The sequence below is a fragment of the Antechinus flavipes genome, chromosome 1 (genome assembly GCF_016432865.1).
Source record: "Antechinus flavipes isolate AdamAnt ecotype Samford, QLD, Australia chromosome 1, AdamAnt_v2, whole genome shotgun sequence".
In the NCBI taxonomy this organism is placed as follows: domain Eukaryota; kingdom Metazoa; phylum Chordata; class Mammalia; order Dasyuromorphia; family Dasyuridae; genus Antechinus; species Antechinus flavipes.
Genome location: NC_067398.1, coordinates 9331230 through 9348872, shown reverse-complemented (window position 1 = coordinate 9348872; position 17643 = coordinate 9331230). Strand labels below are relative to the sequence as shown.

General features: G+C 57.1%; 1 protein-coding gene across 3 annotated transcripts in view; it reads right to left on the bottom strand.

Moving 5' to 3' along the window:
* Positions 1 to 16559, bottom strand: part of BICD2 (BICD cargo adaptor 2) — a 56320-nt gene extending 39761 nt beyond the window's left edge. For all 3 annotated transcript variants that reach the window (XM_051978849.1, XM_051978858.1, XM_051978866.1), the window contains exon 1: positions 16308 to 16559. In XM_051978849.1, coding sequence (XP_051834809.1) covers positions 16308 to 16547 — 240 coding nt within the window. In that variant the 5' untranslated portion in view covers positions 16548 to 16559. The remainder of the gene's footprint in view (positions 1 to 16307) is intronic.
* Positions 16560 to 17643: the final 1084 nt, after the last annotated feature.

Sequence of the window (17643 nt, the reverse complement as noted above, 5' to 3'; positions counted from 1 at the left end):
TCCTAATCTAATTTCTTCTTTTCTTTTCTTTTTTATTTGATTATCTTTTATTTGGAGACAGTGTTGATCAGAATAAAGAACTACAGAGTCCATCCCTGGACCATTATTGAATTTCCGCAGGCAGCCCCGATTATTGGACCAAAAAACATGGTCCGATGGAACACATGGCAAAGCACAAACTATATGCTAAAGTCTCCCGGAACGACCTCTAACAAAACAAAACGTGGCGGAGAGCTTGGCCGGCTTTCTCCCAGTCGTACCGAGTACTAGAAGCCCTAGTAGTGCTTTCTTTCCTAAATGCCCAAAATATGGGATACTCTCTGAGAAAGCTACGGTCTCAAGGCAACAGCGAGGAATCAAATCCATTTCTTCGCCATCTTGGTCAAAGTGACATTAAAACTTAGATCCAACTGATCACTCCATACACTATGGCAGCAAGAAAAAGAGTAAAGGAACTAAAGGAACTAGTCGGTATAAAATCAAGCCTGTATTTCCCAACTTTCTCACAAAACTTTCTCTAATCTTTGCTCCTTATTTGCTCTGAGTCTCTCACATGTTTTACTGGCAACTTAGTCATTTATCACTCGCTAATTGTTTCGAGTTGTGTCCCCTTATCTAGGTTTAAAGCCCGTTGAGAACCAGAACTGTACACCATACTTTGGTGGGGGGTTAAATCTTCTCTTTAGTAGTCCATCAGCGTCTTTGCCGAGTTACAAGAAAAATGTGGCAAGCGAGAGGCACAGTGAACTGATACTCGGGTGACCGTGGGCAAGCTTTTCCAATTAACCGCGACCATCTTCTCCTCTGGAAAATGGGACGGTGATCCCCAATGCCGGGTCTAAATTCTAAGACTGTCAAGGAGCAAGAGCAGAAGAAAAGGAAAAGGAGGGGGAGAAGAAGCCCTCTTACGCCAGATCCTTCTAGTCAAATATACCAGGGGAAACCGGCCTTGGCAGCCAGCTCTCACCGAGGCAGGGAAGGTTCTGGGGGCGATGGATTTCAGCTTGTTCTTTCCAGTGGGACACAGGCCCATGAGCTGGCCTGGGTGATCAGCTATAATTGTTTTTGCTAAAAAAGAGGCAACGGTTGAATTAAGCAGCGACCCAGAAGGCACCTGGCCCTCAGCAAGGCAACAGTGGGATCTCAGCGGCTCCTGATCCAGATCAATCTTCATCTCCCAAGGGCTAAATGCCTTCATTCTGGAGTCATTGGGAGTCCCCAGCCCCATGCTGTGCCACACCTTCATCTGGAAGGTTTTGGAAGCTAAGGTTCAGAGGGGAATGGCCACTTAAGGAACCATCAAGACAAGACAGGCTCATCGGCAGGCAGGCAGTGGATCTTTTCCTCACAACAAGTATTGAAAACTGCTTACTGAGTCATAAAGGGATGGCAATTTCCATCAGTAAAATGCCCACCCACACCAGTGAAACACGGATCCCTGAAATACTAATCTAAGGAGTTCATGACAACTCTGGGGAGACTTACACCCAAGGGCCACTCCCACTGGCTGGCCGGCTCCGTGGGAGGAGCCCCGAGGGAGGGAGGAGCCCCAAGGGAGGCACCCCACGTGAGGAAGGTGCCCCATGTGAGAACTGCTCCCACATGGCCCAACCTCGAGGATCTGTCCTTTCCTCAAGGGAGAGCTCTAGCCCTCAAGCAGCTTACATGAGGATGGGCAAGAGGAATGACAAGATGTCTTTTCCAGCTAAGAGAAGAGGGAAACTAGAGGGTGGGGGGGAAGAGGAGGGGGCAGGAGGCAGTGCCCCAGAAAGGGAGCTCCCTCCTAGGCTGCAGAAAGATCAAAGGGTCAGTGAGCAGAGCGAAGAGAAAAGGGCTCAGCCCAAAGGAAGGGCCACGGCAGCGGCCTCTGCTCTTGCCAATGAAAGTCAAGTCCTCCTTTGCTTCACTGCCCGCAGGCAGCCCAGATTCTGAGGGGCTGTCCCGGCTGACCTGGGGTTCCTGCAGACTCTGTCTGCGCTCCCCAGTTTTTCTGGAATTTCTGTGTTAGGAAAAGCTTTGAAAAACCAACAACCCTCAGAGCATGGAGCAGAGAGCAAGCCACAGCCCCCCCTGCCCAGGGGAAAGGGCGCTGGGCAGGAGTCAGGAGGCCCGGAGGCCGGCTCTGCCAGCCATGGGTTGTGTGACTCCATCCGGTTACCTCGGGTTCCCGCATCTACATGAGCTGGAGAAGAAGCGACTCCCACTGCCTTTGTCAGGAACCCCCCAAAAGGGGTCACAGTCACACATCCGTGACTGAGACCAGTGCGAGAGCAAGGCCTCCTGGGCCAGCAGGTGCCACAGCCAGGAGAGCGATGGCCGTGGAGTCTGAGGTGGCTGCCACTTCCTCACGCCTCGCGAGGTTCCTCATCTGGGAAACCGGATCCTGGCCTGCTTCTTCCCGAGAGGGGCCGAGCCAAGGGAAGGGGCCGAGCCAAGGGAAGGGGCCGAGCCAAGGGAAGGGGCCAGAACACAGAGAGGAGCGGGGAGGGCAAAGGAAAGGTGCCAAAGGGCCAAGGGCAGCTCCCTGGGACTAGATCCGGGTCCCCTGCCTGAGGGGCTGCCTTCATGCCCAGCCCAGGAACTTCCCCACAGGGACTGGTGAGGTGGGGAAGGAAGGGCCGAGCCACCCATTCCCATGACTGCACAAGCGTCCTCCCCAAGGCCAGAGAGAAGGCCCCAAAGCAAGAGTACCCCATAAATGCGGGCAGCTGGGGGCGCAGTGGGCAGAGCACCAGCCCTGAGTCAGGAGGACCTGAGTTCAAATCTGACCTCAGACACTGAACAGTTCCTGGCTGGGTGACCCTGGGCAAGTCACTTAACCCCAATTGCCTCAGTGAAAACAAAACACAAACCACTTCCCCATAAAGGTCTCTTCCCTTTCCCCCAGGGATGCCCGAGGGCCCTTACAGCCGGGCCAGCTGACTTGGGAGGAGTTGCCTTCTCCACCAGCAGCGCTGGGAAAATAAGAAACAGGTTGGGGAGAGGGGGAAGGTGTGGTCATTTTAATGCTCTCCCACCCCCAGGGGGGGGGGGGCACTGCGAGCTCTCCCCGCTGGCTCCCGCTCTCCAAAGGGCGGCTCCAACTGGCCACTAACAGGAGCATCGGAGCCCCATGACCTTCCCCAGCCGCGGGACCAACAGGGAGTCCCTGAACTTCCGGGCCGTTGGGCTCATCCGCAAAATGGAGCGAAGGCCTCCCCTACCCAGGGCGCAGGGCGAGGCGGAAAGCGGCAGAGTTTCCAGCTCCACCGGCAGGCAAGCCCTGGCAGTCCCGGAGCCCACCACGTGCCCGGCTGTCATGTCCATAATTAGCCCAGCTCGGCTCCCATTGGCCCGAGGCTCTTCCCCTTGGGCCCTCCCACTGCGCCCTGCGCCCTCCCACTGCGCCCTGCGCCCTCCCACTGCGCCCTGCCTGAGGAGGCGCCTCCATGCCCGGCCCAGGGACTTCTCCGCAGTCCTGGCCGCGGGTGGGGGGGCGGAGAGGCTGCCAGGCCTGGACAAGCCGGGGCCAGGAGGAGTCGCACGCTTCTGTGACCCTTAATGCTTGTGCCCTCACTGGCTCCCCACAATCCCGTCACTACACCCATTTTACAAATGGAGAAACTGAGGCTGGGAGGGGCTGGCGACACGCCCACAGCTGCTCAGGAAGGCTCCTGGCCACGGCCCCGCCCACTTGCCTCTGGGTCAGTCACTAATGGCCTCCCAGGGGGCCTCAGCCAGTGCTTGCGGCAGCACAGCAGCCGCCCAAGGTCAGAAGGCGTCGCTCCGCCCAAGTTTCACTTTCCGCAATGTTTGGGCTCCAGGGCGATCACTCCCACGTGGGCTGGCCCCGAACCGTCCCAGGAGAGGGGGGCTCCTTGTGGGGGAGCCTGGGGGAAGAGAAGTCCTCACCAAGCCCGTGAGGGCCCGGTCTGGGGGCGCAGGGCGGGGGATCCCAGAAGGCGCAAGGCCTTCAGTGGCCAGAACCAAAGCGGGGAGCAATGGGGCAGGGGCGGGCTCCCGGCCGATGCTGGCAGTTTGGGGAGAACGTTGGGGGTGGGGAAGGCCCTCTCCTCCCCTTACACGGGCTGCTCACTACCCAGCATGCCCGGGCGCGCCCCTCCCCTCCCCTCCCCAGAACAATCTGGAGAAACCGAGCCCGTGTGTTTGTGCTGCTCCCCATGGCCCTTGACCTTCCCTTTCACTTGGCAATTCCATCTCCGGGCCCACGGGCCCGACTGCCCAGAGAGCCGCCCCCCCATCAGTTTAACCTCATTGCCCCCTCCCCCCCAACATCCTCTTCTCCAAAGGAATCCTGCTCGGCCTTCCCACAATTCTTTCAAAAGGTCTCTCCGCGGAGCCTCCGCGTGGCCACCAGGGAGGGTGGGGAAGGAAAGGGCCTGGGAGAAAAGCCTCAGCAGGCTCCTTTCCCCTCCCCCCAGCCCATCTCCCCCACCTCCCCTCCCCTCCCCCTCCTCTTGGGTGGCAACAGGGCGTGGGTCAGAGGTCAAGGGTGGGGTCAGGCTGGTTTTTTGCTGCTTCAACACAACCACTAATGACAGAGGAGTCTGCGGGAGGGGTAAGAAGGGGAGGGTTGAGTTTCAAAGGCAACAAGGACTCGTGATGTCAATCTACTTCAGGAAGTGCAGACAAGGGAGCCGCGTCTTGGCACCGGCCTGGCAGAGGCTCCGTTTACAAAGGCCTGCTCCTGGAAGCCTGGCACGGGCCCCACATCTCCGCCGGTGTGTGCCCTCCAGAGCAGCCGCTGAGCCGGGCCCCCTCCCCCGAGCCGGGCCCCCTCCCCTGCCTAGAGACCCCAAGGCTGTGGCGCTGGTGGGAAGGCCCCGGGCGGCCTCCTGCCATCCCCGGGACCAGGCGGGAAGAAGGGAGCGGGAGGGCCCGAGGGTTGGCGCTGGGAAGGACCCCCCGCGGTTGGGGACACCAGCCCCGCCTGCCTGGGTACTGGGGCACCGGGCACAGTTCTGCCACAGCGGCAGGGCACAAAGACGCGTTCAGCTCTGACCTCAGACACTCATCAGGCCCTGCACGAGTCACTTAATTCACCCTTGCCTAAAAGCAGAGAAGGCGCTGGCTAACCGCTCCGGTGTCTGCCCAGAAACCCCAGACGGCTGGGCCCCGGCTGAGCGACCGAACAACAGCCTGGTCTGCAGCTGGCACCCTCCCCCCCAACCCAACCACCTAGGAACGTCCGACCCCCTCCAATGCCAGGATCCCGGGTGGGGGCAGAGCTGACCCCTACGCCGAGGTCAGCAGCACCCAGACTAGGGCTTTCCATTAGTCACAAACACCCCCCCATTCCCAATCTAGAGCTCCAGGCCCTCCATGCCCCCTCCCCCACCAGCAGCCCAGGAGTGGGGGGCGGGCTGCCCTCCGCAGCAGCTCAGATAAGACCTGGGGCCGCTATCAGGAATTTCCAGATGAGGAAACTCCCTCTGCCAGAGTGGACTGGCACCTTCTGGGCAAGGGCAGCCTTAGGGCTCATCCTGGCTTTGAGCATGGCTCCCACCGACTCCCCATGGCCGCCTCCGATCCACCCCAGAGGAGAGCCAGCGAGAATTCTGGGGAAGGGGATTCTGGAAAGGGGGCTCAGCGCAGAGGATGGGGCGCCCCATCCCTGTGCCGCCCTCCATGCGACTGCTGGCCAGGAGACTGGCTCTTCCCACCAGGATCGGGCCTTCCTGGAAGCCAAGGGCAGCGTGTGCCCATCCAAGTGGCCAGGCTGGGGGTTCTCAGGCGAGAGGGGCTCTCTGCCCCTCCCCTACTCACACCTGCCAGGGAACTGCCAGCCACACCCAAGAGCCACCCCTGCCAGGGTGCGAGCCCAAGAGACGCCGTCCCACCATGCAGAAAGCCAGCGCCCCAGCACTGCAACTTCTCGGCACTGCTGCCCAGGGGGACGCAGAGGGGAACCGTCCGAGCGCCAGTTATTAGAACCACCCGGCCAGGAAGCCAGAAGAAGCCGCCCGGATCTTCCCAAGCCACAGCCAGAGCCCGAGGAGGAGGGGACGGCACCCCGGCCTGGGCCATGTCCCATCAGGCAGCTCCGTGTCCTTGGGACAGTGATTTCCCTCAGTTTCCTCATCTGTAAAATGGAGGGCTGGGCTGGGTGGTCTGAGACCCTTCGGATCTAGGGGAGCCTGGCCAGCTCTCCACCCTGGGGCCCCAAAGAAATCTGGCTGTAACTTGGGGAGAAGGGGAGGCTGCAGTGTTCATCCCACCCCTGGATAAAGCAGAGCATAAGTGAACTCCATGGGGAGGCCCCCCAGACGAATCCGGAGGATGCGCCGTTTCCATGAGAACCCCCTCTTCCTCAGCCCCCTCCCCAGCTCAAAAAGGGCACCAGAAACTTGCCCTATGAGGCCAGGAAGAGGCAGGGCTCCTGCGGCCCAGGAGAGAATGCACATCCTCGGCACTCTTGGGACCAAACTCCCACCGTTCTACTCCCCTAGAGATGGCTCCTCCCTCCCAGAGCCCAAGGGCTTCCCCATCACAAGGAGATCAGTCATTCTCTGCTCTCAGCTACCAGAGGGGCCAACTGTCTCATTTTACAGATGAGGAAACTGAGACCCTCCCAGGGAGCTCCCAGTTTCAGACCCAAGGTTCCTTCCACAGTACCAGCTGCTTTCCTCTTCCTAACCTTGACGTGACCTCCAGAACCTTCCAGCCGGGTGACCCTGAACCTGTCACCTGACTTCATCTGCCAATGACAGGGAGGGAATTGAAGACCTTTTTCTTAGCTCTCTTCCAAGTTATTACTCAAGTTAGCACAACTGTTATTTAACTACCAACTGGGCCAGGGCCTTTGCTTGGATGTCGCGCCAGCACCCCGAGGTGCAATCCCCGCTGCTGCATTCCTGGAGGGCCGGGGCCAGCCAAGCTGAAAAAACTCCATTCCAAAGCCTGGGCTGGGCTCACAAGTGCTCCTGGCTACTGGCTGGGGAGTCCCCCCCCCCCCCCCCCAGGGAGGACCCTCGGCAGTCCCTGTTTTACTGAGAAACAGGAAATCCAAAACAACGGATCTCCCGAAAACGCTTGGAATCCGAGAATCGAGCGTATTTCCTCTCCAAGCTCCCCGACCCCCTTTATTCCCCACTTAAGGATCTGTTACCGAGCCCCAAACTTGACCACTGAACTTGAGCTGGGGTAACGCTAGACTAGCCGATCCCCAGAGCCCCTTCCGCATCCAAAAGCCATTCGACAGTGGCTTGGAGCAGCCCACGGGCTCTTAGCCATCTGTTCCCATGAACCTTCCACAGGGAGATCGCTCTGTGGGCTGGGGGGCCTTCCTCCGAATCCCTAAATCCTGTAAGGACACGGTGGGACGATGGGCTATCCCACTGGCTGTTCCTGCTGCCCGGCCCATCCCATGACCTCTCTCCTTCACTTGATATCCTTTCCACCTGAGCCATCAAGCACCTGCCAGTGACTCCCGCAAGCTGCCAGGGCAGCTGAAAAGGGACCAGGGGTGTGGGTTTGCCACAAGGCTAGGACTCTTAAAAGTGGGCTTTGATCTTGTGATGAAGAGAGCATGAGGGGAGGCTGTGGGAAGCGAGTGTGGATCACAATCTAGCCATCTCACTCTTTTTGTTGCCATTTGCTTGTATTTTATTTTCTTTCTCATTTTTTTTTCCTTTTTTGATTTGATTTTTCTTGTACAACTTGCTAATTGTATAAATATCCATACATTATATTGGATTTAACATATATATTTTTAAACACGTTTAACCTATATTGGATTACGTGTCATCTAGGGGAGAGAATGGAGGAAAAGGGGGGATGAAATTTGGAACATGAGGTTTTACAAGGATCAGTGTTTAAAAAAAAAAAACAAACCCTACCCATGCATGTTTTTTAAAAATAAAAAGTTTAAGTAAAAGTCCCTCTTATTCCTCAAACACACTGGGAAAACAAGTAATAAAATAAAATAAAAAATACAATAGGACACAGCTAATGTTAATATGTGGTTTTCTAGGTGGCTCTGCAGCTCCCAGGGATCCTTATGTACAGACTGTTTCATGGCCACCATTTCCAGGTGAGTTTGATATCACCTTAAGGGGGCTGGGGGCTCATGATCTCCTTGGGGGAGGAGGCAAGTCCTGGGCTATTTCAGACTGTCTCCCAACTGGCAAACAACCATCCAAAAAAATATATTACTGTGAGTTTCCCTCCTCTTGGAAGAAGGCTTTTTCCCCTCTCACGATCACTATCATCACTCCATATTATTATATTATCCTTTTATCATTACTCCTGGCTGGCTGGGAAGCTGGGAATCCTCTGGACACGGAGGGCTGGACCCCAAATTTGGCCTCTGATCACTCTCACTACCGCGGAAACGATGGTATGTTTCTGGGCCTCATTTCCCCAATCTGGAAACTCGGGGGCCCTCTCTGAGCCTCACTGAGGACGCTCTCAGAGCACCCTCCGTTAGGCCGTCCTCCCCGGGGGAACCAAGCGAGCGCGGGCTGCCTTCGGATTCTCACAAGGCCGATCGGGCTGGCTAAATCTGGAAACCTGAAACTCGAGACCGGGATTCCAAGGGCGGACGGATAATAAAGCGAGCGTGAAGCCCGCGGCGGCTCGGCCAGGAGCCCTGGCAGGCTCCCCCTCATTCCTCGGCCCGAGGCCTCCCGGGGCACGGAGGGTCGCGCCAAGCGACGGGTCTGGTGCCATGCCTGGCGTGCCGGGCGTGCCTCCGGACCGGGCGGTCTCATTCCTGCCATATCGGCGGATGATTCGGGCATTGAGAACTCGGGTTACCACAGAGACAGTTATCTGGGGCCTTCGACCCCACCCTTATCTGAGAGAAGATGGTCTGGCAGCTGAGCCTTTAGGACTTCAAAAGCCGCCTCCTCTCAGACCCGCCGTGCCCAGGGCGTCTTATATGCCAAGGCAGTGCGGGGTAATGGGAAGAGCACCCAGGGGAGCCGAGCTCAAATCCCAGCTCAGCTACTTACTGCCCGCGAGGCTAGCCACGTTCCCATTCTGGGTCTCAGTTCTGCTCGGCTGTGAGCTGGGTGGCTGGGGAGAGATTAGATGGCTGACTGGGGGCATTTCCAGCTCCAGATTTATGATCTTATGGTTTAGGAAAAAAAAAAAAAACAACCTTCAGGTGAGTAAGCTTCTGCTGAGAGATGGGAGCTGGACGTTTCCCGGACAACAGAGCTACAGAGGACAAAGGATGGTGCCGCCCCTGGAGTCCAGCCTTGTGAGGGAGGCCAGTGGCCAGGACGGAACGGGCGGCCTGGGCCGGCGTCGGGAAGGGGGACGGGGCGGAACGGGTGGCCCGGGCCGGCACGGGTGGCCTGGGCCGGCATCGGGAAGGGGGACAGGTGAGAATGGCAACCTGGGCAACTGTGGGCAACTGTGGGCTCTCTGCTCCCAAAGCCTTGGGAGCAGAGGCTACAAAGCCCCTCACTGGAGGATCATGTCACCGGGTCAGCTTAGCCGCCTTCCCAGGTCCCAGCCAGCTTTCGCCTCCCATGACTCACTCTCCACTCTACCCCTCCCCAGTCAGTGAGAGATCAGCTGGGAAGGAGGCCGGCGGGCAGAGAGCGCTGCCAAGCTGATGTCAGGCTCCGACCCTGGTGCTCCAGCTCCACATGGCAGGCCCGGCCAAGTTTCCACTGAGCCTCAAGCCAGAGGAGGCTTGCCACAGAGAGCACAGCTTTCCCAGGCACAATCTCTTCAGCAACACCACCAAACCAGTGTCCCCGAGCACAAAGAGGCCAGGACGGAGGCCAGAAAAGGGCTAGGAGGAGATCCTGAAATCACTATCACCGGAGCAGCCTTGTACAAATGGGGACTCCTGTGACTGACCCAATAATAAGAACTGATGAGGGGAGGTGGGTAGGATTTGGGAAGGGGGCAAAGAACAGCCTTGTGGGGGGGGACACCAACAGTATGTTGTTTTTTCGCCAACAGGATTTTATTTCTCCAAACACGTGCAAAAATCGTTTTCAACATTCAGTTCTGCAAAACTTTGTGTTCCAAATTCTTCTCCCCCTATCCTAGACAACAAGCAATTGGATGTAGGTTAAATATGGACCACCAATATTTATGGCCCCATTTTATAGATTAGAAAACTGATTATTTTGAGAGCAATAAGGATCCAAAATGGGACTTAAATCACAACACACCAAGGTCAAACAGCCAAGAAAAATCTGGCCCCCGGCTCTGCCAAGGACTCAAAACGTGGCCCCATGGGAGAGGAATGGGGGGCGCTTCTGGGGCTCCCGATCTGTGCTTTTACGGCGGATGACACAATTGCACTTGCCTTCTTTCTGTACGGCCTTCGACCCCAACTGGGAGAAATCAAGTCTAAGTTTTGGGACCTGTGGGACCACGCTCGGACCCTTCATGACCTACATGGCCCCTTCCAGGTCAGCCATGGCCCAGTCAGAATCTGCACAGAGCACCCCTCCCCCCCTCTCCGGTGGCCACAACCTCCCAGCATGTCCAGCTTGACCCTTCCCCAAGACAAGAAACGTGAGAATGAACTCATCCCTGGGATGGAGGGCAAAGCCTTTCTGGCCCCCATTCAGTCAAGTTCAGTGCAAAAATAAATTTATTTTCTAAAGGCAGGTGGCTTACCTAGTTTTTTTTTTTTTGGGGGGGGGTACCTGAGCAGCATTTTTAGTTTAAAAATATTTGATTTTTTCCCCAATTACATATAAAAAAAGATTTAAAGCTCCCCCCCTTCCTCCTTCCTTCAGTTCCCGACTGAAATCTTTGTTTTTATTTGACTAATGACACTTAAAGGAGTAGAGTAAAAAGGGAAGAAAAGAGACTGGGGTCAAGGTCTGGCCTTCACCCTGAGCTCTAGCCAAGGCCGCCAGGACCCCGGACAATTCTGGGCGATTCTGAGCGTGAAATGAGGACAAAGCATCCACTGCCCAACTCAGGAGGGGCTTGCAAAGCAATTACTTGGTTCATTAATTCAATCTGAGCTCCACCTCTTGTTGGGATCCCCACTCCTACAGGCAAACTAGCAGAGCTGGGGGGGTGGGGGGGGACGGGGGGGGACGGGGGGGGGGAAGAGGGAGCAGAGGGTGGGATGTGGAGACGGGGAAAACCAGTGTTGGGTGACCCCAGGTGAGTCATTTAACCTGCCTGCCTCCGTTTTTTCACTTCAAATGGAAATAATAATAGCACTTTCCTCCCAAATCTGTGGGGATCAAATGCGATGATATTTGTAAGACCCTCTGCAAATTTAATATTTATTAGTAAATATTCATTGGGGAGAGACTGAGCCTCAGCTTCCTCATCTGTAAAATGGGAGTAACAGGATTCTGCCTTATTTCTGGGAGGATTATTTGAGCCCCTCCTTGAGGGCAGGGACTGGCTCCTTTGTGGCTCTGACGCACACAGATGATGCTATTAGTGTTAATATCACCCTATTAATATCATTACTACAAAGGATAAGGTAGGAGCGGGGTGCAATAACAAAGCTTGTTAAGGTACGTTAGGGGTTCACTGTCTTGAACCACAGAGGTTAATGACCAAGGAACAAGCGACCCCCCCCCCCCAACACTTGGCTGGGCCCAGATGAGAAACCACTTTGGAACCATCACCTCCAAGTAATTCGGCCGTCTCTCTGACGAGGGTCTGGGCGGCCACAGGGAGGGCAAAGACACGAGTCCATTCATGCTAAAATAGGAATAGGCGCCCCCTTTTTAATAGTAGCAAAAGCCGGAGATCAAGGGGGCACCCGGGAAAGGGAGCCGCTAAAGGAAAGGAGGGATCCCAGGGGGAGAACTAGTCCCGGCCTGCAAGAGATGGATTTGAAGGAGCCACTGAAAGCCGGGCCGGCTCCCACAGGCAGATGGGGGAGACCAAGCCGGCCGGTGGCTAGCAGGCCGGAACGGAAAACGACACGGAGGACTCTCCCGGCTGGGATAAATGCAGCGGGCCCGGCCAGAGCTCCAGAAGTGCTCCGTTAGTGACTGTGAGGGAGCCGGCCTCGGTGAAACATCTCCAGAGAGGCGGTGGCCAAGGGGGCAGAACGCAGCAAACACGTTCAGACACGAGGGACCCACAGGCTTGTTTTGTTTGCTCAGACTTGTTACTTCGTGTAACAAGTTGCAATGAGGAAAGGGGAAAGGAGCCACCATGGGCAACAGTGGCGATTTTAAAGTGTCAATAAACTTTTTCTTTTTTAAACATAGAAACAAAGTAGGATCTTTTTCTGGTGAGGGGGTAACAGCTCCCTGCCAGGAGAAAAGGCAGGTGAGCCGCCGGCCCTTTCAGTCACCTCTGAGGACAATGACTCTCAAACCGTACCCCGGATGGTACCGGGGCTTTGAGTGCAGAGTTCGGTGTAGGACGAGGTCCGGGAAAGCGCTGGGAAGGGGGCTTTTTCGGCACTCGCCCGGCCCATCCTGCTCTGCCCCTGGACGGCCACGTCTGGAGGTCGGTGCTCAAGGAAGGATGATGAAGCTCCGGCACATCCACAGAGCAGGGAGGGATCAGCAGAAGGAATGGAGAATGGGTTAGTCTGGGGGGGTGGGGGGAGGAGCAAGTTAAAGGAGCTGCAGGGCGGCTGGTGACACTGAAACTGGGGGGCCGGGTGGTCTTACTGATTTCTGATTGAATTTCTGATGAATTCAATGAAACAGACAGGCATTTATTAAGCATCAACTGTGTAAATGGACAGGCATTTATTAAGCTTCAACTGTGTGTGTCAGGCTTGAGGGACTACAGAGCCACAATGGAGCCAGTCCCTGCCCTCAAGGAGCTGAGGGTCCGTGGGAGGGGCTCACAGAAGTGAGGCAGGATCCTGTTACTCCCATTTTACAGATGAGAAAGCTGAGGCTCATAGAACCTCTGCCCAATATGAGGAAGTGGCCTCACATTACATGGGCACGCCTTGGAAGGCAGCGGGTCCCATCCCGGGCAGCATTCGAGCGGAGGCCGGATGACCAAAGTAGCCTAAACGGAGAGCTGGAAGAGGCCTAGAGGCCCAAGGCCCTTACTTTACCAAAGAGCTAGCTGGGGGGCTCAGGGAGAGTGAATGATTGCTCCCACAGGGAGAAAGAAAGCAGCAGGGGGTGATGGGAAGTGACCCGTTGGCTCCTAGAGCCCGTGTTCCTTCCAGATCCATGGCTCCTTCCTCAGATGAAGGCTCCTGTGCCAGAATGGGCGAGGAGGAGGTGCCGAAGGGAAGAGCAGCCCCTCCCCTACCATCTCTCCCTCCAGTACACAAAGACTAAAAATAGAGAGGGATAAACACCCGGAGAATCTGCAGAGGAAGCGGCCAGTTGTTTTGCTGGGGAATTGCTGAGGGCTTAGCACTGTCTAGGCACCGGGGAGCGAGGGGACAGCGGACAAAGGAGAAGTCTAAAGTAACCGAGTCCTGTGCTCGGGATGACCGCGGCGCACACCCAAGCCACCCCAAAGCCGAGGCAAGAGGCCTAGGCTGGGAATCCTGTGAGTTTGGAGGGGGCGGATGAAGGCCGAGTGGCTCCCCAGGCTCCGAAGCCTAGAGCAGGACAGGGCAAGGAGTGAGAGGAAACAAGGCCGACTGGGCAGAGCAAGCCCTCAAAACCAAACGGGAGCTTAGATAGGCTGCAAAAGGGGTCTGGAGCAATAAAACAACACCACAAAATAATAAGGCAGGTGTGTATCATTTTAAAGTCTGGAAACCGCTTTCTAAATATCAGGCAATCCTCAGCACAATCCTGGGAGGGGAAGTGCCTGTATGATCCCCATTGTACAGATGAAGAAACGAAGGCAGACTGAGGTTAAATGTCTAGTCCAGGTTCAGAGCTAGGAAGTATCCAGAGTCAGATCTGGATTCAGATCTTCCAGACTGTAGCTCAGTAGTCCCATCCACCGTTCCCACAATCATCACTTAATTCCAAATCAACTCTAGAACTATAGTAGAGGGCACGGGGAGGGTTCCTTCCCCCAGGAGCCCGGAGCCCTCCTTTATCACGCAACCAGCCCCAGCCTTATCTCCGAAGGGAGAAGGAATTCCAGGGCTTCCAAGGACAAACATTCCAGAGAACTGAAATTCCTTCACATAGAAATCCGGAGAGAAATCGGACCCAAATGAGCCTCCCTCTGGCCCAAATGAGCCTCCTGCTCTTCCCTCCAAAGAGCCTCCTTGATCAGCTACTAAAAAGGGAGCCACAGGCAGATCAGACAAGAAGAGAAAGCAATTCTGAGTAATTTTCTTGCAATTTCTTCTTCCGTCCCAGGGAAAGCTCTTCCAGAGCGGAGACCAGACTTCTGCCTTTCTTTGGCTCCCCGGAGCTTAGCACGGGGCCTCCAACTTGGAGGAAAGAGTTGTAAAAACCATATAATTGAAAACTACTCTCAGGGGGAGGAGGTAAGGTGAGAAGGAAAGAAATGCTCAGTAATTGAAAAAAAGTGACTTAATATAGATAATAGGTTAACAAAGTAAGAAAAAAAAAATGAGTGTGTCAAAAAACCTCTGTAAGAATATCAGGTGGTCTCCACAAGGGTATTGAGGAAATAAAGTCACTGAGGAAGTAGTGGGTGGAGAGGAAGCCCAGTTCCCACCTCTGCTCGAGCTGACAGGTGTGCTGACCTGCATTAACAGAGGGAGTTTTTCCCACCTGGGAAGTCCTCAGACTTTCTGTCTGACTTGTCATTTCCTCGAGATGGGGAGCTCCTGGAGAGAACCCCCTTCCCATCAGGCTACTCGGCAGCAACTCTACAAAAGTCCTAGTGCCTGGAGCGCCGAGATGGCTAAGATGTGGGGAAGTGAGATTTAAATCCAGTTCTTCCTGTCTCCAAGCACAGTAACTCAATCTACTAAGGCCAAGTTGATTTAGTGTACCTGATGTATTACTGTTCATGGAGTGCTTTACTTACATTATCTATCTCACTTGATCTTCAAGTGAATTTATTGCTATCAGTCCCAGTTTACAGAAGAAGAAACCGAGACTCAAGATGGACAGAACACTGATTGTATCCGAGGCAGTATGGGAAACAAGTCTGCAGAACTTCCAAGTACACACAGCAGCTTCTTTCCATTTGATCTCAGTAGCCCTCTCTGGGCCTCTACTGGGAATCTGTCACCAAGCAGTATCGGGGCTTCCCTCTAGCCGTCCCCCCCGCTGGGAGGGTTTCCCACAGGCCATCTGCTCCCCGCATGGATTCTCTCTCCCCAGGTCCCTTTGCTGTGAGCTTCCTCTGACTGCTCTCCCACTAGCACACTGAAAAGGGAGGGCACCTACCCAGAGTCCCCTGCTGGAATCAGTCAGGGAGACGCTTCCAAGCAAGATACCTGGGAGGGAGAGGAGGGGAGAGCCCCTCTTAAATGAACCTTCTCTAGGCACCAGATCTCGCTCTCTCTCATCCATACACATACACATATGCGACTTCATTCCCCCAGCTTCCTCCAGGCTGAAAGCTGTTGAGTTTAGAACCCAGAATTATATAACCGATCAAATGACCTATGTCCCACTCCAGAGAGGATGCAAGTGACTCCAGTGACGGCAAGCCAGCATTGCCGCACACAAATGCTCCTCCAGTCGGCCTGTCTCTGTCCACTGCGATTTCCCTGGCCATCTGGGCCAGGGCATCTATCTAGGAGGGAAGTCTGGCCGACAGTGCCAGCCAGGACCCATTTCCTGTGTTTTTAGCCTCCGTCTGAGACTGGCATTCTAGATGCTGCTGCCGGATCTTACACGCAAACGCACACGCACTGATATCCCAGAAGGCGATTCAGCTACTGCCAAGACCCAGCCAAGAAAATGCTCCAGTGCCACATACTCCTCTGGGGCAGGGGCACTGAAGGAAGGCAGCAGCTCCCGGGTTCGGATCCGCTTCCAGACCACCAGAACACACACAAAGGCCATAAGAGCTGCTGGGGAAAGGGGAGACTGTACTGCCTAAGAGCCCCTCAGCCAAGGGCTCGGGCGGCCCAGGAGGGTCCTGCCAAACCGTTTTGCCCCCTTTCCCTGCCAGCTGAAGGCCCTTCTCTTTTCCTCTGCTCAGTAATCTCTCCGCAGGCAAGCTTGCTCAGCCTTGCCGTTAATGACGGACCGGAGCTGGCACGGAAGGTGCCCCGGACCGACTCGTGGCACCGCGGCGATGACCTCCCGGGATCCCCGCTGGCCAGGAGGGAGTCGGGAAGTGGCAGCTGGGGCCGACGGGGCGGCGGGAGGACGGGGAGGGGGACAGGGCAGGGCCGGCGACCCTTAGCGGCGCCCGCCCAGGCTCCCCTCCCCCGGGGAAGGGGCAGGCGGCGCCGCAATGCCGCAGGAACCCCACGGCGCGCAGCCTGACAGGCCGGGAGTGGGGGGGAGGGGGCGGCGGGCCCGGCAGGGCTCACTCACCTCCTTGAGCTGCTCCATCTCGCTGCGGATGGTCTCATACTCCAGCTCCAGCTCCTCGTACTGCAGCTTCAGCTGCTGCTTCTCCTCCAGCACCACAAGCCCGTACTCGGCCGCCTGGATCTTCTCGCGGGTGGTCTCGCCCAGCTCGTGGAAGAGCCGCTTGACCTCGGCCCGCAGCCACTCGGGCTGCGACTCCATCACCAGCTTGGTGTACTCCTCCTCCTCCATGGGCCCCGCCATGGTCCCGGGCCGCGGCGGCTGAGTGCGGAGGGGTGCGGGGCGCGGGCGGGGGCGGACACGGGGGGAAGCTGGCTGCGCTGCGCCGGGCGGCGCCGGGAGAGTGCCTGCCTGCCCGCCGGGCGGCCCTCAGCGGCGGCAGCGACGGCGGCCGCCCATGCCGGCCTCCCGCGGCTCGCGGCAGACGGGGCTCCCCGCTCGCTTCGCCTGGGATGGGGCTGCAGCAGCCCTCAGACCATGCCGTCCCTGCCGCTGTCGCCGCCGCCCCACCGGCCTCCTCGGGCCCTGGCCCTGCCCTGGCTCCGCTCCGGCTTCGAGCGCCGGTCCTTGGGGACCTCCTTCACCCGGAACGCCGCCGCCGCCGCCGCCTCCGCTACCGCGTCTGCCCAGAGGAGCGTCGGGCCGCCGGTCCCGCCCCAAGCGCAGCGAGGCGAGGCGAGACGAAGCGCTCGGCTCGATTCCAGTACCCTCCCGTTCCCGGCCGGTCCGGGGAACTACAAGGCCCAGGAGGCTCATTCGGCCCCGCCCAGGCCCTCCCCTCCCCCCTCCTGGAGACCCGCCCCTTTCCTTGGACCGCCCCCCATATCCGCCGCGCTCTATTGGTCCCGGAGAGCCTCGAAGAAGAACGCCGATCTCCTTTGGAACGCCGGCACGCCTGACGTCACTGAAGGCCGGCCGCTCCCTCCCGATACATTGTATCTCTCCCCTCTTCCCACTTCCGGTCTGGACAGCCTGGCCTGCCGGAGCCGGGTCTCCGCAGCTGTTGGCCTTTTTTGAAAGGAAAGGAGGGCGGGGCGGAAGGGGACACGCCCCCGCCTCCCGATGATTGACCGCTGACGTGGCTCCGGTGTCTGCCCTGGGCATCCAGTAGGGTCCGAGCTCCGGGAGTAACGGTCCGAAAACGCTCCGGGGGCGGGCTGCTGGGGGGCGGAGTAGACGGACTGGCTCCTTCGGCCCGGGAACCCCGGGCTGCGGCGGGGCGCACTGGAGTGCGGCTCTCCCAGCAGGGACTCGGGCTCCCGGCCCCGGGACACTAGGAGCATCAAGCAGGGACTCCAAGGCCTGACTTGCTACCTATGTGACCCTCATTCCACCTTCA